Source organism: Lycorma delicatula, chromosome 5, assembly GCF_047948215.1.
Source record: "Lycorma delicatula isolate Av1 chromosome 5, ASM4794821v1, whole genome shotgun sequence".
NCBI lineage: Eukaryota > Metazoa > Arthropoda > Insecta > Hemiptera > Fulgoridae > Lycorma > Lycorma delicatula.
Window position 1 is genome coordinate 89,434,416 of NC_134459.1, and position 26,713 is coordinate 89,461,128.

Sequence of the window (26,713 nt, forward strand, 5' to 3'; positions counted from 1 at the left end):
ATTATGGAACACACACATTTATTTTAAATGAATACTATAAAATGGATATCATCAATTAAAATAAGTTTCCTAGAACAGCAAAACTGAAATAGTAGGATTGGATAGAACAGTGGATTAAGCTATTACCGTTAATATTATAGCATATTAGATTACAGCGTGTGTTGGCTGCATTGTTATGTCAATATATTTGAAGTCATCTGTATATTTTCACTATCCACTGCAGTGGTAGCGATTTGATTTGTGAGTAATGGTTTGACGTTTGACAGTAGGTTTTTATGCCTCATTATAAAATTAACGTTGCATGTCATCATTTAATTATTTAACTTATTATGCTTCTTTCAGGTTTTTGTTTAACGATTAAAAGAAGTGATGGAATATATCAGTTTAAACATTGGGTCATGTTATAGGTTCAGGTAAGATTTATTTATTTTATTTCATAAATTTTAATGACTTATTCATTTTATTTATTTAAAAATACGGAATTTTTAATATTATTTTACTAAATATATAAAAAAATAAATCCATGATGTTTATTTTTAATTTTTACTCCATTTTTGTGTTTCATTTAATTTATCTGTATGTATTATAATTATTATCTATATCAATGTGAATATGTAAAGCAAAATTCTAAATTTATTTTTAAAAAGTAAACATGATAAACGTGAAACAGTCCATGCTGAATATGATATTGACATAATTGCATTGCTATTTATTTATATTAATAATGTAGCAAAACTGAATAAATAAATATTTTTTTTTAAATATTTTATTATTTAACAGTATGATGACCCATGTTTATTAATGGGAAAAAAATAAAAAGATTAAAAACCAACTATTTGTAATCATTTTTAATTTTATGGCCCCACATACAGTGAATGCATATAAAACAGAGTAAAAAGATAACGCTAGATAAAACTGATTAAATAAGAAAGTTTAAGAAAACAAAGCTATAAAATTGATATTTTTTCCCCAACTAAATGAAGGAGAAGTGAGTGAATATCAGTAAGCTAAAAAAATGAAAAATAAAGTATACAATTTTTCAATTTGGTTAATTGCAAATATTGATTTAGTTACAGTAATATAAATTAAACTAATTTCTTACTATTTACTTATTTTCAATGAAACTAACATATTTTCAGTAGCTTATTCCATGTTTCATTTAAATCATTTCTTGAAATGATCTAAATGAAACTCAGTAGCGGTAGTCAACCTCAGTTTAGTTAACTTTTCAATGTCAAAGATGTTTATTATTTTATGGATTTTTTTTTTTTTACAGTAATTTACCATGCTAGTACTAGTTATAATTTCTTACTACTCTGTTGTAAGAAAAAAAATTTCCATGTTTTTAATTTTATGTTCTACAATTTCACCTTTTTTCCAGTTAATTAAATTGTTGATTCCTGTACAAGTTATAAGTAATTAGGGAAATAACCTATTCAATGGGCAGATGACCATATATTTACATTTAAAGTAACTAGTATTTAAAACTGTGTACTTGATTAGGAAGGGCGTCAGGCCATAAAAGATCACCAAAAGTAAACTAGCTCGAGACTGGAAAGAATTCTAGAAAAGTGAGCTAGTGAAGAGAAAAACAGTTGTATGTTTGTTGTATAATATGTTTATGTTATTATTACCATTATTATATCACGTTTGAAGTAATATCTGTTACATTCATATTAGTTTACGTAATGTATTATTTTTATACCAAATTATATCAGCTACTTAACATTTCATTGTTAAGTATATAAAAAAAATTAGATAAGGTTTCTTTTATCATTTATTTTTTATTATTATTTACAAATTGTAGTGATAAATATAAATGTTTGAAATATGAGAGCAGTAAGTGATGTAAATAATTGTGATTTTTTTTCGTACCTTTCTATTGCAGTCTGACAATTCTTTTTGAAAATTTTTTTTTATGATCATTATAAATATATATTATATTTTATTATTTATTTATTTTTTTATATCATATGACAATTCTGAATTGATTTTCAATTTAGTTCTTTATATAAAGTATGTAATATATTTCTTAAACAAAGAAAAATGTTTATAAAACTTTGATTTGGATTCATTTAGAAGTACAGTACCAGTTAATTGTAATTAATAATGAAATAATTCTGTGCTGGTGATTGTGTAATATTTACTGTCTGGAACAAATTGTAGTTACAATAACAACATGATAATTTATACATAACAAAGGTTCTTTTGTGATTTTAGTTCAGATTTTTCTAAGTCTTTCTTGTTCTAATAACTGTAAAAAATTACTACTTTTACACTTGCCAAAAACCAAATTACAGTAACCTCTCTAGTGCTCATCCCCCCCAAAAAAAAAGTAATTAAGTATTTCTTAGAACTACCCAACCTTGATTACCTAAAGCACTTATAAGAATTAAATAAAAAAATGTGTATGATGAATAATACATAATCGTTTAATAAAAATAAAAAATAATTAAATTTCTTGTAAATTATTTTATCAAAAGAAGGTGTGAGGTTTAAATCCTGGTCTGGATTGATATTTTTCATATCAATAATAATTGTGAGATATAGTTGTGTATTTTGCTGTATTGTTTTTTACCGTTAATTCATGTTTTGTCTCTTATACTGCTCTCTGGATATTATTTTATTTTTTTTATTTTTCTACTCTAACAACATATTGGTAAATCATTTAAGGAAGAATGTACTCTTATATTAATAAAAATTTTTATTTTTGATTATTTTACAACATGCTACAATTTTTCTTACTTTATTTTCCTTGGCTGGTTAAATTTTTATGAAAAATATTTAATTCCTTTTTTATGCGGTGTTTAAAAAGTAGATTTTTTTTTATAGACTTTAAGCTTTTCCTGATGTTTGTGCTCTAATAACTTCTTTGGGGTTTTTTGCTTAAAAAGTTATTTTCAATTTCATATGGTAAAAGTTATTGATGGGCTGATTACTCAATTACTAAATCGTAGACACCATCTCAAATATAAGTCAAACTTATTATCTTTAAATTAATTTTTCTTCCTTATTCTTTAAATTTTTACCATATCTTTGGATTTTATTTTAACCTTTATTTAGTTTAATAAATATATATATTTAAAAATGTATTAATAAATTATTTATAAAAAACAAAACTACCAATTAAAACATAACTGTTAGAATAAATAACCTTACAAATTAAATTTCCCATATTTGATATTTGAATTCTATAAATTGGTTTTGTCATTAACAATAAAAATGGAGTAAATTAACTTCCAGATGAATGCATGAAGAATATTTCTGTTTATGATAAGAATTGAAATTCTGCTTATTATACCGATGTCGCTCCCTGTAGTGCTTCTGTTCTGAGATATCAGATTAAAGGGTTTATTCACACACAACAGTGGCATATTTTAACGATACAATGAAATTCCTCCATTAATAAAAAAATGTTTCTGCTAGTAATGAAAAATATTGTTACCTTGTTTTGTAGTAGTGTACATGCTCAAACTGCCCTGTAATACAGTACCACACCATGTTACAAGTGCTTAGAACATGTGCAGACAGCTAAAATAAGTTAGTACCCAATAATATTTTTCGGTTTTCACTGCCGTAGTAGTGTATGCTAACGTTATTATCTTTTTGTTTACAGTGGGTACATTTACCTAAATAGTTTTGTACTCTTAAAGTATTTTATTTTTGCGTACATTACAAATTATTTTATTTTACAAGTCTACATTACAAGTTACTTTATTTACTTACTACATTCAAAATACTGTTAATAAATATGAATGACAGATGATGGAACTAGAGAGCAGTATCCTATAACAAATACTACTACAGTTCACCCTAAAACTTTGAAATCACAGAACTATGTGCAACATTCCTAGTCTATGGTGAATTCAAGTACCAGACCAATTTGGACAATTTTACTTTGGAGCATTATTTAGAAGAATACAACCCATCTTAATTTACATTAAAAAAATGCCTCTATTTGTGAAGTGAAAATTTTATAAGTTAGTTGACTTGTTTACTTAAACTAAGAATTTTGATTTATTATAACACAAATCTTGTTCTGAATTTTTTACTAATAAAAACGATTTTTTTTAATGTATTCTATTCTGTTTATGAAAATTATATTATTGTAAATAGCATTTATATTAAATAGGATTATTAATAAGAATAATATCTGAAGCATTTATAAGGAGATAAGTGTAAATGGTAGAGTAATAGAAACATCAGTTTTTAAATTACAATTATCTGTAGATTGTTACCTGGTTACACAAATGAGTTCACTCTTTTAAATGTGAATATTGAAAAATATTTATTTTGCTCACTGGTGGTATTGCTAGTCTCCAGTGGATATGTTGTTTTTTTCTGATGAGGTTCTATTTTAATTAGCAATAAATTGAATATATAATAAGACTTTTTAATGTATTAAAAAAAATTATCGTTGTCAGCAGTAAATTCTTTATAAAGTGAAGCATATTCTTTTTCAGTTCTCTTTTTCCTCTTCTTCAAGTATTATGGCAGTTTTTCAACCTGATGGTCTCGATCCCCAAGGGGGACTTGAAATTAGCCTACAACTTTACATATAAGCAATAATGAAATCATTGTATGTGAAAAAAGTAATTTATTATAAACATTTTACTTTCATTTTAAGTACATGTGTAAAAAAAAATTAAATGAGATGGTTGCATTTGTTTTTCATAAACGTTTCTGCATTCGTGAATCTATATTAGGAACATACAAAAGAAAATTGTTTTCAAGTGGTAAAAGACTATTCCTATAGTCTAATCCTATGGGTATTCCATTTTAATTCAACAAATTTTCAAAAATTTTACTGCATCACTATTTTTGATTTTGATTTTATTTGGTATATGATAACTACCCATCTTGTAGTAGCCAAAAATATATTTTTTAAATATTTTTAAGTAATTATTAAAAATATTTGAGTAATAGACTATCTTCTAACTTGCCAACAGGTAAAAGCAGCCATTTTTGTCACTTTTTCCATGAGCTGTAGAAGTCTTATTTTACATCATACAGAGGTCATAAAGGGCATTTTGGAAAGAGTAAAGATGGACCATCATTTAAGTGTATTCAAAATTGATTTTGTTAAATAACTAAATCTTGTAATGTTTACTAAAGTTATGTTTAAAAATTGTTGTATTTTAAAATTTTGGGCCCAAAATAAATAATGAAGGGCTTAGGGTAAGAGACCTGTTTTTTACCTTTTAACTCTTAGGTACTAGTAGTACTTATAATAAAAAATTGGACTGTTATCGAGTGTCTTTCATTAAAAGAAATGGCCACCAAATCATACGATTTTGAAAATCCCTTATTTTTGGGGCCCAAAAATCACATGTGGGACAGGTGGCAAAAATCTGAAATTTTTACAGCAGTAAGTAATTCTATGTACTTTAAAACCGTATAAACGTATTTTGTTACTCAATGGGGGTTGACAAGTAATGAAGCCATCAAACCTGCTAAAAAACACCATTCCTTCTAACTGTGAACAATGTATCCAAAAAATCCACAGCATGTATACCTTCGGATAATAATGTAGGTCTATTATACAAAATATTTTGATATGTCTGTAATGAGTGAGATAGCTTATATTCTAGATAGTTTGTTACTTAAAGTGTTATGACTCACACACATACAAACTCATGTTTAAACACGAAAGTGAATAGACGTGTATTAACATGAATGTTTGTATAATCCTGAATGTAAACATTGTAGAAGGCTCAGTTACTGTTTTGATTTCAATGTGATATGTTTTATTGTTGCTAGTGTTAATACTGTGATTAGGTAATTTGCACTTGTTTATGAAGTAATTTTATTAAAAGTGAACTTCTCTTTTATGTGATATCTTTTATTTTTAATTTTATTAATTAGAGAAATTTTTATTTTAACTGTAGAGAAACTGGGATAAGACAGAGTGAGGTGCAGTTGGTAGTTTTATAGTTTATACTATGTGTTATTGTAAGAACCATTGCATTTTATAAAAATGGTCTATGGAATGTTCAATTGGCATTCACACTGAAACAGTATGTCACAAATTGACTTACAATAGATCTTCAGTATTGCACAATATTTTAGAGTTTACTGAACAGCATATAACATTGATATCTTTTAAGAAGTGGATGTACTGAAACAAAAAATATCTGTACTTTTCATAAAACTTAATATTTAGATAAATAAATGTTTTCATATTAATGGGATAAGTTGCTCTGACCAATTTAGCTATCATACTAAACCGGTTAAGAAATTTCTTCGAGAAATATCTTTGACACTTTCAACAAGCAATCCAAATTTAAAATTAATTCCAGGCAGAGCACTATGTACAAAATGCTTAAATAAAATACAAAAACCACAAGATGATACAGAAAGCGAACCAGAATGTCTATATTTGAGCGTCAGTGTGTTATAGTTGAGTTGGTGAATAAAGTTTTTCAGCACTTGGCATTTCCTCCTGTTAAGGTTAAAAAATTATCGAGCAGCCTAAAGGAACCAATTTTAAAAAATAAAGTTACAAAAATAGCCGAGTCAGTTACCAGTAAATTAAATGATTCCTTTGATTTAAATATTTCTACAGAAGAAACTAGTTTTATACCACAAAATTATGCTGATTTAGGTAGAGAATATGAAAAATTAATCATTAAAATAAAGGATAAAATGAAAACAGTTACATCAACCCAGGAAATCATTATTATTTTAAGTTTATTACCAAGCAGCTGGAACATTCAAAAAATTCAAAATGAATTTAGTGTTAGTTAGTATTTAACCTGTCAAGCCAAACAGTTAGTTAAAACAAGTGGAATTTTGCCACAAATCGACAAAAAGAAACCAGTCACATACATAATTGATGAAAATGTTATTAAATGTGTCCAAGAATTTTACCATAAAGATGAGCACAGCCAAACAAGAAGCCAGACAAGAAGGGTTGTGTTTCTGTAAGACAACCTGACTGGAAGAAAATTAATATTCAAAAAAGGCTTATCTTATGTAACTTAAAATAATTATACACAGGTTTCAAAGAAAAACATAATTTAAAAATTGGTTTTTCAAAATTTTCTGATTTAAGACCTAAATTTTGTGTTCTGGCTGGTGGGTCAGGTACACTCTCTCTCTCTCTTTCTGTGGGCATGCGTGTGTGTGTCGCTCACCAAAATGTAAAACTTATGTTATCTGCTCTTAAAATGAAATTTGACTATAAAATTCTCCTTTCTACCATGATATGTGGTATAGAAAATAAAAGGTGCATGCTGACCCAGTGTGAAAAATGTCCAGGCACTAATGAAGTACTTAGATTACTGAAAGAGCTGGGATGATTTTGATTCTGAAATTAATTCAAACGGTGGATTTCTGTTGACCATTGTGAACTAACTACTCAAATTCTTCTATTTCAAGAGTACTTGGATAAACTTTCTGAAAATTTAAAAAGATTTAAAAATTTAAAATTTTAGATTTAATAATCTAAAAAGACATAATTTTGTTACAAAGAAACAAGCTAATTCCCTCAACGTTAAAAAGGAAAACTTGTTGGAGGGTGAATGTATTGTAATGATAGACTTCTCTCTAAATTTTTCTTTTTGTGATACAGGATGAAGTCCAGTCATATCACTGGTCAAAAACCTAAGCTACAGTACATCCATTTCTCATATATTTTAAAAAAGAAGGGAAATTACAAAGCCAAAGCTCTATGTGATTAGTGAGTACTTGAAGCACAATACTACACCTTTCTTCTGCTTTCCAAAGCAAGTTATAAATAAAGTAAAAACACTGTTACCACAAGTTAAACAATTTTTTTAATGGCTCCTCAGCCCAATATAAAAACAAAAAAATTTTATAAATTTGTGCTACCATCAAGAAGATTTTGAAATCGCAGCTGAATGGCATTTTTTTTTGCCTCATACCATGGAAAAGGACCATGTGATGGTGTTGGTGGAACTGTAAAGAGGACTGTGATTAAAGCAAGCCTTCAAAGGACAGTTAATAATCAAATTTCTACACCTTCTGAAATATACGGTTATTGAAAAGAAAATATTAAAAATATAACATTTATTTTTTGCTCTAATGAAGATGTTCAAGAGACTGAAGAATACTGCAGTTCTCGTTATCAAGCAGTCATAATAGTCCCAGAAACAAGAACCTTTCACAGTTATTTCCAACAAATCAGAAATGTATTCTGAAAGTCCCAGGTGACCTTTGAATCAGAAACTATAAGTTAGTATCAGTACACAAGGACATTAGTGTTTCTGATTGCTTTATAGATTTACCAAAACCAAAATGTAAAAAATTATATCTGCTGCATATACAATGGAAAGTGGTGGTTAGATGAAGTCATTGAAGTCAAAGTACATGAAAATGAAAAGGAATATTGAATACACATTTGCCATATGCAGGGTCCTGGTACTTCATTCATAAATCATTGAGTGATAATCAAAGATGAATTCAACTGGAAAATATTTTAAACATTCTCATGTCTAAAGAGGTTTTTGTATCTACTACTGGAAGAGAACACAACATTACACCAAAGATGAATGAGGACTTATCAGTTCTACTCAGTAAAAAAGTGGCAGGAGCACTAAATTATGTTAATTAAGTTTTTTATCGAAAGGTGCAAGATTTATTCATATCTTCCATTAGCAGGAGTAAAATAAGGTAAAAGTGAATTGAACAACTTGTTAATGTATTTGAATTGTTTATCATTCTGTAATTGATTATCTATTAATTATCAATTTATTCATTCTAATCAGTTTAGTTGTAATTTTTATAATCCGAAAAAGTACATAACATCAGTATTTTTGGATACGTTATTTACGGCTGGAAGGAACAGTGTTTGTAGCAGTTTTGTTGGCTTCATTACTTGTCAATCCTTTTGAGCAACAAAATAAATTTTATATGGTTTTAAAGTATATAATAAGTACTTAATTCTGTAAAAAATTTAGATTTGTACCACCTGTTGCACATGTGGTTTTTGGGCTCCAAAATCGTACGATTTGGTATTTGGTGGCCATTTTTTTAATGAAGGACACTGTAACAGTCCAATTGTTTTTCATAAGTACTACTAGTACCTAAGAGTTTAAAATTAAAACACAGGCCTGTTACTCTAAGCCCTTCATTATTTATTTTGGGCCCAAAATTTGAAAAAAAATAAAAAATTGTAAACGTAACTTCAGTAAACTTTGGAAGATTTGGTTACGTAACAAAATGAGTTTTGAGTATACTAAGATGAAGTTTTCCAAAAAGCCCTTTTTGACCCCCTGTATGATGTAAAGTAAGAATGCTACAGCTCATGGAAAAAGTGACGAAAACGGCTGTTTTTACCTGTTAGAAAATAGTCTATTTTTCAATACAATATTAGTTTTTAAATATAAAAAAAAATATTTTTTCACCACTACAAAGTGGGTAGTTATCATATACCATATATAATCAAAATCAAAAGTAGTAATGCAGTAAAATTTTGGAAAATTTGTTGAATTAAAATGGAATACCCCTATATTTAGTTTTTAGCGCAACCACAGACCAAACACCTTTTTCACATCGGTAAGACTTGGCGAAAGGAATTATTATTTTCAATGCTTCAGTGACTAAATTTTCGTATTCACGAAATCAAGTTAAAACGTATATTAATCTTCAGATGTCAATTGTAATCAGGAGCGTACCCAAGGGGGTGTTACCGGGTTTGAACCCATCCCTTCTAAGTTTAAGTACTTTTTAGTATTAGGCCTATATAAAATAAACATGCTATAAATTTACACATATATTTGAGTATCTTTTTAAAAACCCATCGTATTCTCTCCCCTAATTTCTCACTGTCAGTAACAAAATCTATAGACAAAAATCCAGTCCGCCGCTCTTCCTTCTTCAATAATTTGATCCTCGTACTTGGAGCTGCGGCACGTACAGTAGATCACTTAACGTGCGACATAGTAGCTAGCCGTCATTCAGTATTCTGAGAAGGCGGCAGTGCTCTCATTGCCGCGGTGGGTATTAAAACATATACCCCTACTCGTCTACTGAAAGAGAGGAAAGACAATAAAAGCCGTGCCGCCTATTAAGAAGATTCGATAATAATACCAACTTGTAATAAAATAAGGCCGGCACCATATAAACTTACTTGTGAAACATATTGTCGGGACAGCCCTGGAGTGGCAGCAGTGTATACATGAAACTTTACATTGTCGAGCGGTATTCACTCGTTAGTCTGAGTGCAGATTTTGTTGTGGAACATTCATTTAACGTTTTGTGCATTTTGGAATTCATATTTTTAAATAGAAACTTTACATTATGCTTTCATGTTCTTTAATATGTATAAGCACCTCAAAGTTCAATTTTACAATTTTTTTAGCAAAACGTCGCGTGCCAGTAGTGATTGTTATAATGTTAGTGAAAATTTCACATTGCCAAATATTTCTTAGCTGTCGCAAACGTTTTTCCGAAACTAGTTTCACACCCTCCTGTGAAAACTGAGCTGGTATTGAATGCACTTCGACATTACACAATAATGTTGATGTGTTCGCTGAATCATTTTGAAGTGTTAAGTGTATTGTTCTGGTTTCGGAAGCTTCAACATCTTCAAGTTCCAGTGAACCACACGCTTATGATATTAGTAGGAAATTACTAAGGTAGGATATTATGTAGGAAAAGACTTTTCTAATGAAAAAAACTGGATGTCTTGGAAATTCTGGGAACCAAATCCAGGGTTTGTTTTTCCAACAAAAGGAAAGAGAAATCTGCAATATCAGTTTAAATGGCTTTACCGCTGGAAGTGGCTTGCATATTCTGAATTTAAGGGAGGGGGTTTTTGTAAATTTTGTCCACATTTAGCTCCAAGAAATGGTGTTGGATCTGGCGAGCAACCCTTAGGCTAACTTTATAGTGAGAAATCTGACAACTGGAAGGATGCTATTGAGTGATTTTCAGAACATGAGAAGTGTCTTTATCACAAAGAAAGTTTGGAGGTAGCTGGTACTTTGACCGAAATTCATGTGAGAAGAAAAAGTCTATAGATGTGCTAATAATAAATACTGCAACAACTCAAAAGAAACTGGAGAACAGGAATATTGAGAATATTTTGTTTTGAGGGAAACAATGTATCATCCTGTGAGGCCAAAGGGATTTGGGACGAATAGAGGTCGAGGTCAACCAAGAAACAAAAGAAAATGATGGCAATTTCAGGGCACTTCTTCGCTTTTGAAGTTACTGTATTAAAAAATATGTTGGCGTGTGGTGTTGAAAATGCGCAGTACATCAGTCCTAGAATACAGAATGAAATTATAGAATACGGAAACCGAATACAGTAAAAGAACTCCAGCTGCTTCTCTATTCTCACCGATGGGACATCAAACATATCAGGCTTAGAACAATTATTACTGCGTGTTCGTTATGTTGATAGAGAAAATTTCACTGTGAAGGAAAACTTTCTACAATTCGTACCATTGTGTGTAACCAGAAAAGGAATCGCAATGGTGATATTGGACAAGTTGTGTTCATTAAATGTAAACATAAATAAAATTCATGGTCAAGGGTATGATGGAACTACGTCAATGTCAGGAAAAGTAAATTGAGCCCAAGCACATGCAAATGAAATAATACCATCAGCTTTATATGTCCTGCTCAGCACACAGCCTCAACTTAACTGCATTAGTGCTTATGAAGTAGCAGCCATTAGAATCAGTATGGGTACAATATCGAGTCCGTACAAATTTCTTAATATCCCTAAAAGGCAACATGTTTTAAAATCGGCAATAATTAAAATGGAAAATACAACTTCATGCAATGAAAAACTAAACTTGTTCAACTTTGTGCAACATGTTAGTTGGAAAGGAATAATTCTGTGGTCGCAGTGGTGGATTTGTATGACCCTATTATTGCAACCCTTCAAGGCATATCAGAATAGAATGACAAAGATGTCCTCACAAGCAAATACACTTTTATGTGCTTTGACTGACTGTCAATTTGTGATATCGTTATTTTGTATTCAGAGACTGTTTTCTTTAAGTCTCCCATTCTGTAAATTCTTGCAGAATTCAACTATTGATCTCGTGAAAGCAGTAAACCTTGCTAAAAATATTAATAATGAAATGAAATGTATATGCAAAAATGTTGATAAAGAATTTTCTAAAATTTTCATTTGTGCTTGTGAAGTCTTGAATAGGTTGAGGTCCTCCATTCAAATTTTTTGCTTGCATATCAGTGCGAGCAAAAAACTGTGTAAACTTGGACTTATCATCAGTGAGACCAGAACTTTACTTTTGTGTCACTACTTTTATTCCATTCCTGGATACCTTTATGTCTCAACTAGATTTGCGTTTCTTGAAACAAGGAAATATTGAAAGGCTTTCAGTGTCTTTTAGCTACAACCCTTCTGTTCCTGCCGTCTTAAGTTTCTGCTTTCACTTCGTTCACAGAATTCTATGCCAGAGACAAGAAGTGCAGCCAGGAACATCTGAATATTGAATTAAAATTATGGTACAGAAAAATTGCATATCTTAAGAAGGGAGATCAACTGAAAGTGGTTGCAGATGGGTTGCATTTTATTTACTTAGCCCCCTGGCCACTGAGTATTTGACTAGCTTTTTGACCTTTTAAAACTGAAGGTCTCAGATTCAATTAATTATTAGCCGAGGTTTAGATTTTCACTGTGATATATAACTCCTTTTTTTGATATCCATGTATGCAAAAGTATAAATTAAAAATCCCAAGAAACACACCATTTTGAATTTTTTTTAAACTTATATATTTTTTTTTATTTTTACTTTGAACTAAAAGAATGCACAATTTTATCAAAACTTAGTTTTCTGCATCATTTCAATCATTATTAAATAGTGGAAGACTTATAATGAACTGGATTTAGTTTCCAGCACAGATATTCCATTAGGTACTGTGTTTATTTTTAAAGGTGTCTTATATATGAATTAACCTTTTGAAGTTTATGAAATCATCATCCACTAATCTTCAGATTTACTTACACAGATAATTGACCTCAGAACCAGTGGAAGTGATAGCTACTGATGTTAACTTGCAGTCATAGTGTACTAGTCTGAAAGATTTATAATATAGAAGAAGAAATTAGGTTAGGCATATTTTTTCTTGATACTGCTGAATTGTATTTAAAAAATTATGCTTATAGTGCACTATTAGAGCAAGGGGGCATGAATTCAGGTCAATAGAAAGGGGTAATGTTCTATTCAGCTACCTTTGGGAAGATTCAAGGAATTGCTTTTGCAAATCCCCAGGGCAGAATAGGTATGATAAAGAAAGACTAACATAGCAATTTTGTTCCCTTCTTAACAAGAAAAGAAGTTTACATTGTAAAAATGTTAAAGGAGGGTTTTATGTTTCTTTTAAATAAGTCTTTGAATTCCCTTACAACCTGATGATTCCGCATCATTTATAATGTTCAAAGACAACATCCTAGAAATTGGATTGTATGAGATAAGCATAAAAACTAATGGTTAAAACTATATTAAATAAACCAGTTTCAAGATTATAAACTTGAAAAACTTTGGTGCTGTTCCACAGCATGCTTTTGGTGTTTTAATTAGTTATTAATTTGTTGATACCAGTTGATGACCCTTAAAATTTATTATAGAATCTACTTTCATTTTTATAAAAATAAAAGAAGAATAAAAATTTTAATGATAAAATAAATCTGCACAAAAAACAAAAATAAATTTGGGCTTTTATAAGTTATTGCCAGATTAAAACCAAGCTAACAATTGATTTGTCTTCAAAAAGTCAAAATTTAAAAGGAATAAAATAATATTTTGTACTTCAGGAAATTTTTTTAAAATTTATCTTATTTTACACTTTTCATTTAGATATGCATATGAAAGTGACTACCTGTGAAAATAGTTAATCGAAATAACTCTAGAAACTGATGAAAATAAGAAAAATGTATAAAGAAATGATGTAGATTGTTATTGAACATAAATTAATGCTTTCTAGAATATAAAGATATGTAATATTCTTTTATTTAATAATTAACTACCTAATCTTTTCTTATTAATTTTCTGGTAAAGTAATACATTGAGTATCAAAATTAACATAGATTATAATATATCATTATGACTACACAATGATGCTACAATACTACACAATGATGATGAAAAAATCTTCAAATCATCTACTTGGGTATCTTTTATGTTGTAAAATTTCATTGGAAATGAGATTATTAAGGGAACTTCCAAATTAAAAACAAATCAAATTTGATTTGTTTTGGTTTACATTTGATTTCATTTGGTTTACAGTAAGATATTTTATTTTCCTAATGCGTTTGTTGCAATCTGTTCAACTAGTGAACAATAAGGAACCCTCTCCTATGGTCCAATGAGATGATGATATGAATGACATATAAATGAGGTGTAGTCTTGCACAGACTCAGGCCGACCATTCCTGAGTCGTCAAGGAGGGGGCATGGAAATGCAGAACTATAAGTCCTGCAACTCATAAGAAGATAAATTTTTTCACATAATTTAATACCCCTTAGGTAGCTAAGATACTTTCTGTTTGTATTTGGCCTTATTTCAAAAATTTGCTCCCATTTGGGAGCAAAGAATCCTTTTTGTTAGCCCTGGACTTAAAAGTCACATTCTTGCTCTAATTTGATGATTCCATTTATTAGTATATCACTTTGGTTATCTATTTTGGCAGTTTCATCAGGGATGGGGAATAGCTTATTCCTTCTTAAGCCTTCTTTATTGATTAAAACATTTTTTATGGTTGATATTGTCAGGCTGGAATAACCCAATTTTTATGAAATTTTGTATAATGACTGCTGAATGTGGGCATTGATTTGATATAATTTCATTTTGGTTACAAGTAGTCAAGGGTGATTATGGTAACTGTAGGTCTCATACCTTAAAATTTTTCTTGTAGTGTAGAAATATCTTTTTACATAATTTTTTACTTTCATTAGTTACATACTTCAATAAATATGTAATATAAGTATAGTTAGTTGGTTCTTTATGGGAAGAAAAAATATAGTATTACTAAATAGAACACCATTTAAAAAAAAAAACTCTTATTTAAATATAAAAGAGGGTGGTGAGGTTGCAAAATCTACATTTCTTTAAAATTAAGCCTATATATTTAATCAATTTTTATAAAATGTACTTTATTCTAATTAGGAAAAAACTGTGGGGCATAAAAATATTTAAAGTACCTGTTTAATCTTTTAAAAATTATTCATTAAAAGTTAAGGCTTTTTAAATTATGATCATGTGTATTCTGTAAATATGGATTTCATTGATTTAGCCATTCAGACATTGTGTTTGTAAAAAATGTACAACACAAATTAAAGTTTTAAACTACATTAGTTTGAGCACTGCCTCAAATTAAAGCTTATCCTATACATAAATTCAGAAATCACCATTCTATTAATTATTTGCATAATTAATCATTAGTAATATTTTTAGAAGCAGTAGTAATTCTGATTATTAATGTAAAATTTAGCAATATTTTTCTTTTTAATTTTTCAGTGGTCATGATTCACGTATCATCACCAAAAACTAATGAAAGTAATGGATTTGGTCCTAAAACAAAGCCTGTTAAATTTCTATCAAATCTATTTAAAAAGAAAAGAGGAAATGATTGCGATGCAGCAACTACTACTATAAAGATTGATGGATCAGTGATAACCGATATGGAAAAATCAACTGATAATTCAGGTTTGTTTTATTATTATATTTTATATCTTTTTTTATTTTTAGATATAAAATGATATATTACTCTTTTTTTATAATCAACATTATTTACTGTATTACAATGTATACAATTATATCTTTTATTTTTAATTTTATTAGTTTTTGTCAAATTACTAATCAACTAGCATTATGTATGATTTTGACATTATGGCACCTTGTTTTTATTGATAAGCTGTATACATGCAGCTTTTATTTTTCTTTGTTCAAAATACTGCCTCACACTGTTTTAAAAACATTACTGATTGATTGTTGTATTATCCATCTTTTCTGAATATTCAAACTGCACTGACAACATGGATTAAAATCTGAATGTACCTGTAATTGGACAATACATTTCCTATCATTGTTTTTAAAGGGACTTAAATTCCCCTCGCAAGTTCATTTCTTACTCTGCCATTTTCCTTCTGTGATCCCTCTTTCTTTGAAAAATAACATGAGAACTGTATTAGCTGCTCAATGGTTTTGTTTGCTGTGTTGGGAGACTAAATGAATCAGTGAAGTAGCTGTTTCCTCATTGAACACTAGTGTAGTTAAAAAAACTGCCTGCAGGTTGGTGCGAAAATGCTGATATTTATTTTTAAATAAGTCTCATAATGGAACCAAAAATTGGATAAATTTGGTGTTGATAAATTTGGAAGTTAACTAATATAAAATGTCAGCTTTCATCCCACATTTATACTTTTTTTTTTTTTTTTGAGGGGCAACTTAACCAGTATTTGAAGTATAAGTATTAAACTCCCTTTGTAAACCGTTTTATATAAGTTTTAATATAAGTGTTTTTGAAATTAAATGAAAATAAAGAAAATTATATGCTTTGTAAAATTTATTTTTATGAATGTAGTAAAAGTTAATTCAAATTTTAGTAATCAGTACAGTTAGCAACCTACTCATGGGTCTATTATTTTTAGTATAAAACTGGTTTTTAGCATTCTGAAATTTCAGCTGCACTTGAAAGATTATTCTTTGGAACAATGTAAGCATTTAAAGGTTTATATTTATTTAGTTGCTTGTTGAGATCCAGTTGAGTACAACTGTATAATTGGGATAACTTCAGGAAACACATATTGCTATTTATATTCTTTTCTGAACTAAGTGCTGAACCAAACAGAAAAGGATGATGTATTGAGGAACAGCAACCTTACTTCATACTCAATAGTTCAAATAAAGTTGTAGTTAGATTCAAGCTTGATAACCTTTAATCTAGCCCACCAGTGAAGATTGGTACACATTTCAGCTGGAATAGTCAGGAAGTCATCAGTTAAATTAAATTTTTCACTGGTCTGAGCTGGATTCATATTGGCAACTTTTGGCTACTTCTATCAAACATCTCTTAACATTTTCATAAATCCTTAATATCTGGGATGTTTACTGATTAGGAATGCAGAAGAATTAATCCTAATAATTACATCAGCTGGGTATTTTAAAAATTGAACAATTAGAATGATTAGTTTACTATTTTACTACAATATATTTTAAAATCGGTAAAAAAATTTCTCTAGAAATTAATTTTTTTACTTATTAATCCTCTCCTTAAAGACCCAAAAAATTTCTAATTTCTCCCATAATTATAACTATCAAATTTTTATTTCATTAACAATGTAGAACTTGAACAAGTAATGAACTTTTTATTCACTCACTTTACCAAATAAAAATAATTCATTATGCCCTTTTAAGTTAATTACAGGTTTTCTTATATACTTACTCAATAAATTTTCTTTCCCATCATTTCCTGAATAAGGAGAACAAATATCGTATTGCCTATCAGAAATTCTAGATTTGATAATATATTCTTTAACATTTCAAAGAGGTGCTAGTATTATATCATTTCCTGTACTTGATAATGAATGTGTGCAATGAATTTTTCTTGATGAGATGGTACATGAATTAATTGCTTTACATTGTCTGTCCCATCGTTCTTATGACTGACTGTGTTGCATTTAAAACATTTTATATACAAGAGACAATAGTCAGAGTTGGTTTCTCTGAGAGTAATTATGTTCACTATATAGTCAGTCCCTATGGTGAACAAACTTAAAATATTCAGTTGAACATTTATTGTATTTTGGTGAACTTGGCAAGCACATATGCAACATTATGATTGGCTCGATGAAGAAGAGAAAAGGAAACCACTTCATCTCACTTCCTCAATAAACCTGGTATGGAATGCTTTTTTCCTTGAGAATAGTTTTGCCAGTTTTTGAAGTGACTGCTATCCCATGTTAGGTTTTGTTTATGGAACCTTATTTACTTACAAGTGTGATACCGATGAACATTTTTAATGATTGTTTTAACAAATTTGTAACATACTTTAAAAATATTAAGGACTATTTTTTCAGGATCCATATTACTTTTTAAGATATGCTTCTTTTTAATAAAATATTACAACATTTACTCTCTTTTTAATGATTATATAAACTTTTGCATAATGTACTTACAGATTAATGATAAAAAAGCTGTCAAAGTATTGCATGATTTTCCAGGCCATTAATAATACAAATTTGATGTGGAGACCACATGACTTCCTTGTACGCCTAATAAATTACACATATACATTTCTTTTAAATGAAAAGTACATAACATTTTATTTCATTAATAACTTCTGATATTTGTTCATTTTTATTTTTATTGATTATTGTATATTATTTATTGTAATTTTTTTTACAATCAGAGGTTTTAATAAATCAATATATTTAAACTACAAAAAAAAGTTAAAAAAAAAGAGATGAAGTCGGATTCGAACCGATGGGCCTTCCCCTTGTTAGATCTAAATATTTCATTAATTAAAATTTAATTTGTCTATAACTCTGGAACCAATGAAAGTATCACTTACGATATATCATTGAAAGGCTTTCAATGGGAGCTTATTACTGCAGTTAAGAAAAAATCCAAAATGTGTAGATTTTGCCCTTTTTTTGGACACTTTTGGTCCAGTTGATTGCAATCAAAAGGGAAGGTGCACAACTAGATGTTACAATAGTCGTAAATCCAAAATTATAACTTACTACGGCTGATTGTTTTTGAGTTATGCAAGATACGTACATACATATGCACATACAGACATCACGCATTTAACTAGCCAAAATGGATTCAGGGATGATCAAAATGGATATTTTTGTTGAAATCTGAAAACTGAAATTTTTTGCAATCACAATACTTCCTTTACTTTGTGTAAGGAAGTGAAAATTAAATGAGTTAAACAGAAAAAATAAAAAAATAAAAAAAAAATAAGTAGAAAATAATTTTTTTTTAAATTCTAAAAAATTCATAAATAGGTTAAGGTTAACAAATTTCTTTAAGTAAAGTTTTCACTAAATCTAACACCTTCTCCAATAAAGGCTAAAACAAGAATGTAAAAATTTTCAAAAAAGCCTTTCTGCAATTTAGGTCCAGGATCTAAAATCTTAAAAAACTGTAAACATCTCTTGATAGCTGTATGATGTATACATTTTTTTTTCAATTTGAAAAATATTTAAACAGCAAGAAAAAAAAAATAACATTTTAATTTTACGAGGTGAGGATTGAATTTTTGAAAAACATTTTATGGATTATTTATATATGCATTGTAGGTAAAAAAATCTGCTTTAATAAAAATATTTTCTCTAAAATACCCCTGAAGAAAATTGAAACAGATTTTTTCACGATATACCCCATCCCCATAAGGAATTTTGAAAAATCACAGGATGATTCCAAATTACATGGCAATCTCTCAGGAAATGATTCTATTGCCAAAAATAAGAAAAAAAGTTCATATAAACATGGGTCAGAAAACAGTCTTAGCCAGTTTTGGCTCCTGAAATATTTAGCCCTGCTTTCTGCTTCCTCTATGAAATTAAACCCTACTAAAATTCTTGGAATACAAATGGAGAATTAAATTTAATGCTTACTTATGGTTTTTGATCTAAGAAATTGAATAAAAGTGGTTCCAGACCTCTATTTCACTTAGGTTTAAAGAAAAAAATGCAGTAAAACAGAGAAATATTTTGTTGGAATATATTTTTTTTGGTTTGAATTAAAATAACTTTGTTAATTTACTAATAAAGAAAAAAAATCCTAGTTAACTTTGTAGAGAATTTACGTTATTTAGAGAAATAATGTCTGTTAAAAGTAAATACAAATTTTGAGAAGTTCAACTTTAATAAAAAACAAAACAAACAAACTGGATCGGAAAAGTAATGTGATTTTAAATAGAACAATTTACATACAAATGCCAAAAAATTATAAAAATAAATTTGAAAGATATCTGTCGAGAACGTTAAAAAATTTTATTTTTCATAAGTTGGCAATAACAGCTCATCAACAATTAAGTTTAGTGTCTAGCATATGAATATTCATTTTGGCAGTGTTTGTGCTGTTATTGCTTGGAGATCGGAGTAGATGATATAACAAATTTTTTTTCATTTGGTTAGTTGATGGACATGCTGTTAATTTATGCTCAAGTAGATAAAAATGGATTGGATGCTATGTGTGAGTACCAAGAAAATTATCCAGATTGAAGAGTACCGGATCGTAGAACATTTGAGCTTATTATGGTTAAACCACAATAATTCGATGCTGGTCGTGAACATTGTGTGAGAATTGCCAACACTGAAGAAGCAAAATTGAGGGCAGTACAGTTATCTCCCACCTCAAGCACCAGCAGATTGTCACATCGCTTTCATGCTCGGCAATCAAGTTTGTGGTTAATGTTACTGGACCAGCACAAGAATACAAGATTTATTACCACCATTTAGTCCACCAGCGGGCGCAGCAATAGATGTGTTTCTCTAAAATTGATGGGCCAATTTTGATGCAGTTTTTTGAATTACATAAGTATCACCTCAGAGCAGGTTCGTTGATTAGTTTTTACGGTTATAAGCCGCCAGGGGGCACTGCTGTAGATATGTTTCTTCAATATGGCTTTTTAATTTTTCTAAGTCGCTCTAACTCTAACAAGGCTACATTACTGTGTGGATTATTAAATAATTTATGCTGGTCAAGTATACTAAACTTTCCTCATTACCAGCCTATAAACATCCCATTGTTGGGCACAAGCCTACTAATCTTTAAAAAGTAATAAGTAAAAAATTGTAATTGTGTTTAAGACAATAAAATTTAAATTTTGATTGACCATTGGCTTGACTATGACAGATAAAGCTTACCTATGCAGTCTACGGATCATGCACGACGATCAGTCAAAATTTTAAATTTTATTGTCTTAAAAATAATATCACAATGTTACAGAAGATTATGTGGTAAAAATACAGTTATTTAATTATTTCATGTTTTTTAAGGTTTTTTGTCTTGGGTTTTTTAATTTTATTTTTTACATATTACTTTTTAAAAATTACTAGGCCTGTGCCCAACAATGGGATGTTTATAGGCTAATGATGATGAAAGTTTAGTGTAGTATTCAGTTACTTGACTAAAAACACAGAAGTAATAAAAGAATTTTTATAAAAATGAGAAACGAAGTACAGTCACATCCTAGTGGTGTTTGTCGGGTAACGCAAAGAACCAGGCAAAATACATTTTTACCCACATGAAATACAGGTAACCAGTTGCAACTAATATTTTTAAGATGGAGGCTGACTTTTGTCATCAAATTCAAAATAATTCTGTTTGCATACATTTTTCTTAAATAACAATAATATTTCAATAAATAAGGGATCTTCATGATTTTGTATAAATTTATTTTTATTATGTTAATAGTTTTTTCTATTATTTATTTTGGTTGATCTAATAATATATATATACATATATACGAGGTGCGACAATAAAGTAATGAGACTGATTTTTCTTTGCAAGATGTGACAACCCTGCAGCTTGCATAGGCACACCATCTATACACAACAACATCTGACCTTGATCTATAAGCTACTTCTAGTCCAAGCGGCACATTGATGCAACTGATCAGTCGTGAGTTGTGCTGTAATAAGTGAACACGTGTTTGTGTCTCTCGTCACAGAAATGAAACCGCAAAATATTGCGCAACGGTATGCCATTTCTTTTTGCGTTAAATTGGGTGAAAACGCGACGACAATTTATGGTAGGCTTCAGAAGGCTTTTAGAGAGGAGGTTATGTCAAGAGCTCAACAAATCTTGATTGATTTCCGTTTGCTCTAACAGATCGGGTGCCACATTTTTCCGTGTTTCTCGCTGTTGTTGTGTGAGATTTTTGGGGACCATTTTTGCACAAATCTTTCTCATACCAAGATCTTCAATTAATATTAGACGAACCGTTTCTCGATTGATGTTGAGTTCTTCTGCAATAATTTTCACGGATAATCTTCGATCAGGATCGTATGATTTCATGCACCCTGATCAAGTTGACATCTGTACGTGAGGTTGATGGTCGTCCACTGCGGTCTTCATCTTCAACATTCGTTCTGCCTTCACTAAAAATTTTATGCCACCGAAAAACTTGAGCTCTTGACATAACCTCCTCTCCAAAAGCCTTCTGAAGCTTACCATACATTGTCGTCGCGTTTTCACCCAATTTAACGCAAAAAGAAATGGCATACCATTGCGCAATATTTTGCGGTTTCATTTCTGTGACGAGAGACACAAACACGTGTTCACTTATTACAGCATAACTCACGACTGAGCAGTTGCATCAATGTGCCGCTTGGACTAGAAGTAGCTTATAGACCAAGGTCAAAGATGGTGTGCCTACGCAAGCTGCAGGGTTGCCACATCTTGCAAAGAAAAATCAGTCTCATTACTGTATTGTCGCACCTCGTGTATATATGTATATATATATACACTAAGAATACATTAGTAAGAATATTCCAATATTACATATATACATATATATCAAGAAGTTTGTTTGAACTTCACCAGTAAGAGCCACAGAACTGGACGGCACGGCGAAGTCAATGAACTATGTTTACAGTTCTAAACATGATCCAACCTAAAAGTGAAATGAAAATGGGGAAAAAATAACCATGAAAACATTATATTTCAATTCAATTTCAGATTTGATATAGAATAATTTCAAAAATACTTCAAATTTTATTAGACAACGTTTTTTTCTTCCATTTGATGAACCACAGGACTCAAATATATCACTTTTTCCTCAAAAAGGTGGGTTTATGAATCGCATTGCTAGGTAGCAGTATTTGATAGTACTAGGTAGCGCACAAAAACTTGATATGTATTTGAAATAATAAAATTTAAAAGAAAATATACTACAGCTTGTTTTAATAGTAAATACTCTTGTGTAAATGAAAGTACTGAAGATGAAACAATTATTTTAATTCCCACCACTTCACTAAAAAAAATAAAAGTATTAGTTTACAAGAGATTATAGCTGTTAATAAAATACAAAAAAACACGAGCAGTAGGATAGTGTTTCAAATGTGGTGCGAATTGCACTGATAGGTAGCAGTACTTGATAGAAGTAGGTAGCGTGCAAAAACTTAATATGTATACACTAAGAAACTAAGAATACATTAGTAAGAATATTCCAATAGACATGTTGATTTTAGCTGACAGAATTGTATAATAGTAACCAAATAACACAAATATGTGTGCTTATAGATTAGTGTTTCAGTCAGATAGAAGCAGATATTCAGTGATGATGCATAAATAAAGAGAATAGTCATAAGATAATATATATGAGGGTTTATAAAAGATAAATGCTTTATGTATATAGTGTGGTTTAGGCATATAGATTTGATCAAAATAAAAGCCTTATTCTAAATTCGGTGCACAAAGATCTTTAAGAGATGCTCCTTTGATCCTATCACCATTTTAGGGATGGTGATAGCCATCCTTAGCAGATTTGATTCTAAATATGTGCCTGGTATTATGTAGAAAATGCAGATCTTATGAAGCAGGAGATGGATTTATTTAAGACAGAGATATGCAGGAGTGATTTGTGGATTGGTGAAATACTACTCAAGGAAAGTGTAGTTGATGTCATTGGCATTTTAAATTTTGTTGTGCTGTCCTATACTGTTCTGAAGAAGAAATTTCTACCCTCCATTTTCAAATCTTGACAAGATGAGCATTATAATTAATTTAAGAGAAGTCTGTGTATAAATCAGTCTCTATAGTCTCCATAAGAGGCATGAATGGTTGCTCAGACTTTGTCTAATCATGGTAATTTTGAGACTGATAAATCTCATGCCTGCAGAGGGATTGTCTAATAAAGAAATAATGATGTTTGAATGCAATTCTCTTGGTATGGTGGGGGCAGAGATCATATCCAATGACAGAAGGAAACTAGTCTTAAATTAACAGCTACGCTTTGTGACATGAGCAATTTTGCTGATTATGCTGAAGTTCGATTTTGCTTGATGAAGTTGCTTCGTTCGGCTGTCAAAGAAAGAATGGTGGAAAAATAGATACTTCTGGGAAGGTGGATCCAGTTACTATCAAGATTATTCAGATGACTGTAATAGTGTACAGAAAATTTGGCTTAAATGATGTTAAGGCTGAAATATGGCTAGGTTAGTTGCAAACTAAGCTAACCAAGCCATCTAAGAAAAAAAAGTTTATACTGATTTTAAATTTATTTATTTATTTTAAATTTAATACAGTCTTTTTATTTTATAATGAAGGTATGTTATTAATAGTTTAAATTAAAAAGTAAACTTCATAATTAGTGTTCATGTTAGTAAGAATTCCAAGGAACGGATTCAGGGTCTACGCCAAAAGGTAATCCAGAGAGGAACTGATGGGAGAAATGCCAGTTAACCAGTTAATTCCTGTGCACTCAATTTTTATTTCTATGAAGATGTGGTAATGCCATTGTTGTCTTTTATTCAGATTGAGCCTGGTGTCATTTGTCATATGCTACAAATATCCATACTTTATTCTGTAAAGAAGGTTAGCATCAACAAGGGCTTGCAGCCATAAAACTCCTGCTTAACTCTTTTAAAAGATTTTGGATTGCTTTGAGTTCAGTGTAACTTTCATATGTGGATTGGTGCTTTCTGTTACCATAATCTTGTCTAAACAATCTTTATTTCTGCTTTCATTTTCTTTCAGTGCTTTAGATTTACACAGGTGATGAAAGCTAGTGTGGTTAATAAATATTAACAGTTTCACCATACAATGACCTGCCTAAACAGCGCAGGTCATTATGACATTCTTTTATCTTCCCGGGATGGTTAGTAAGAAATACAAATTTAACAAATAAATAATCATACTAAAGGTTAGCATAATCTCAAAACAGTACTATTTTATTCATCATAACCAAAATTAGTATACAAACACTTTTCCTAATTTTTAAAACTATTATGTTTGAATATTGTTTTTGCCCATTGTTCAAATATGCTGTATTGTTTAAGGTAAAATATTTATTCTGAAATCCATCTTCAAGAGAATGGACATTGCACTTTAAAACTCTCCTTTATCAAAGTCTCCTTTTTCAAGAAGACTATAATTTTGAGTTTCCCACTGATAATGTTATTGTACCAATAAAAAAACAAGAAAAAACAGATATTACTGGTATACTACACAAGCAATTATAATTGAAATTTAAAAAAAAACTTTTTGGGAAAAAACAAAGTACCCTAATTTCAGATGTTATTATTACACCAAATATGAATTGTATTATACACTACAATTGAAAGCTCATTGACATTAGAAAAAATACCTTATTAAAATAATCATTTTAATTTGTCAGTTAAAAAAAATCATAATAGAGATCAAATATTATTTTATAGTTTTATTTTAAAAATAATTTAATTATTATACTAAGACTTCCAGTTTTTCTAATTTTTTTCTAATTTTTCTACTATTTCAATATTTTATATTATTTAAGAATAAATCTTAATAATACTTCTTAACTGTTTCATCACTCTTAAATTCAGCAAAATATTTATGGTACGTAAAACATCACCAGTTTTTTCTGTAATTTTATGTTAATTATAAGAAGAAAAACTTTATATTTTTATATCAAAGGTACCCAAATTTTCCAACACAGTCTATAAACAATCAAAGAAATACTTTAAGAAATAATACTATATCAATTTTCAGGCACAAGTGAATTGGTCAAGTGTCATTCTGATTGTTTACTTAGCAAATTTATCAGAGTAGTTCCTTAAATGTTAAATTTTTCTCACAACTTTATGATAGGGGTTGAAGGATTAGCATAATATGAATAATAATATTTTCCCAAAAATATTATTTTGTGGATAATATTATTTAATGTGAAAAAAAATTTTCCCAATAAAAAAACATGGGATGTTATTTGATGATTTTTATAACTTTTTGTTTGTCCTTCAAATTACATGGGAGAAACACTTGAGTAGCAAATCCATCAAGCTATTCTCTTTTTATTTAAGTAACATTAACTAAATTAAGAGATTTTAAAATAATTGATTCATCAAAGCTATGTCTACATTTTATTAATGAAATCAGCTCATACACTTAGTATTATTGTTTTATACTAATAACTTAAAAACAACTAGATTAGTGTACTGTAACTGCACTTTTATTTATAATACTGAACTGACTTTTTTTATTTTTTTTATTTGTGTAATCAAACATACAGTAAAATATTAAAATTTCCAGTCAGTTTGTAAATAAATATATATTTATTTATTTTTTAAGAAAAAATTCCATAAATTATTTATTTTGAGTGTAGCAATTTGTAGTGATTACCATGGATAATAGGAAAGACAGAAAAAAGAGAAAGGAGATTTTTGAAATGAAATATAATGTTACAGGAGCGTGCTGAAAATTAGATTCTTTGTTTTCCAAAGGCTCACTAGTTTGTAAATAATACAATTTTTCATAATATTAAAAAAAATAGGATTGGTGAGATGAGAGGTGGTTTTTTCAGCTATCAAAGTAGAACTCTGTTAGCAAATGCACAGTCATAATTATGAGTTTGTGCCGATTACATGCCCCTATTTATACTTACAGACAATTATAATATATAATGTACTGGAAAATAACCACAAGAAAAATATATTCAATGCCATTGCTCTAGTTAAGTTATCTGCTAACTGACTTCAGAAATATAGCTTTTGAGCTCAGTTGATGATTGAATTTTACACACACTAATGTCAACTATTTTTGACCAAACTGTAGTCAAA

General features: G+C 29.3%; 1 protein-coding gene across 2 annotated transcripts in view; it reads left to right on the forward strand.

The window, feature by feature from the left end:
• The first annotated feature begins 123 nt into the window (after positions 1-123).
• The window catches only part of LOC142325179 (uncharacterized), a 55,583-nt gene continuing 28,993 nt past the window's right edge, over positions 124-26,713 (forward strand). Inside the window, exons 1-3 of one of the 2 annotated variants that reach the window (XM_075366600.1) lie at positions 124-240; positions 343-413; positions 15,459-15,647. In XM_075366600.1, the coding sequence (XP_075222715.1) occupies positions 15,464-15,647 (184 nt within the window). In that variant the 5' untranslated portion in view covers positions 124-240; positions 343-413; positions 15,459-15,463. Of the gene's footprint in view, positions 414-15,458; positions 15,648-26,713 lie in introns of both variants that reach the window. The other variant, XM_075366599.1, reaches the window with a different exon arrangement.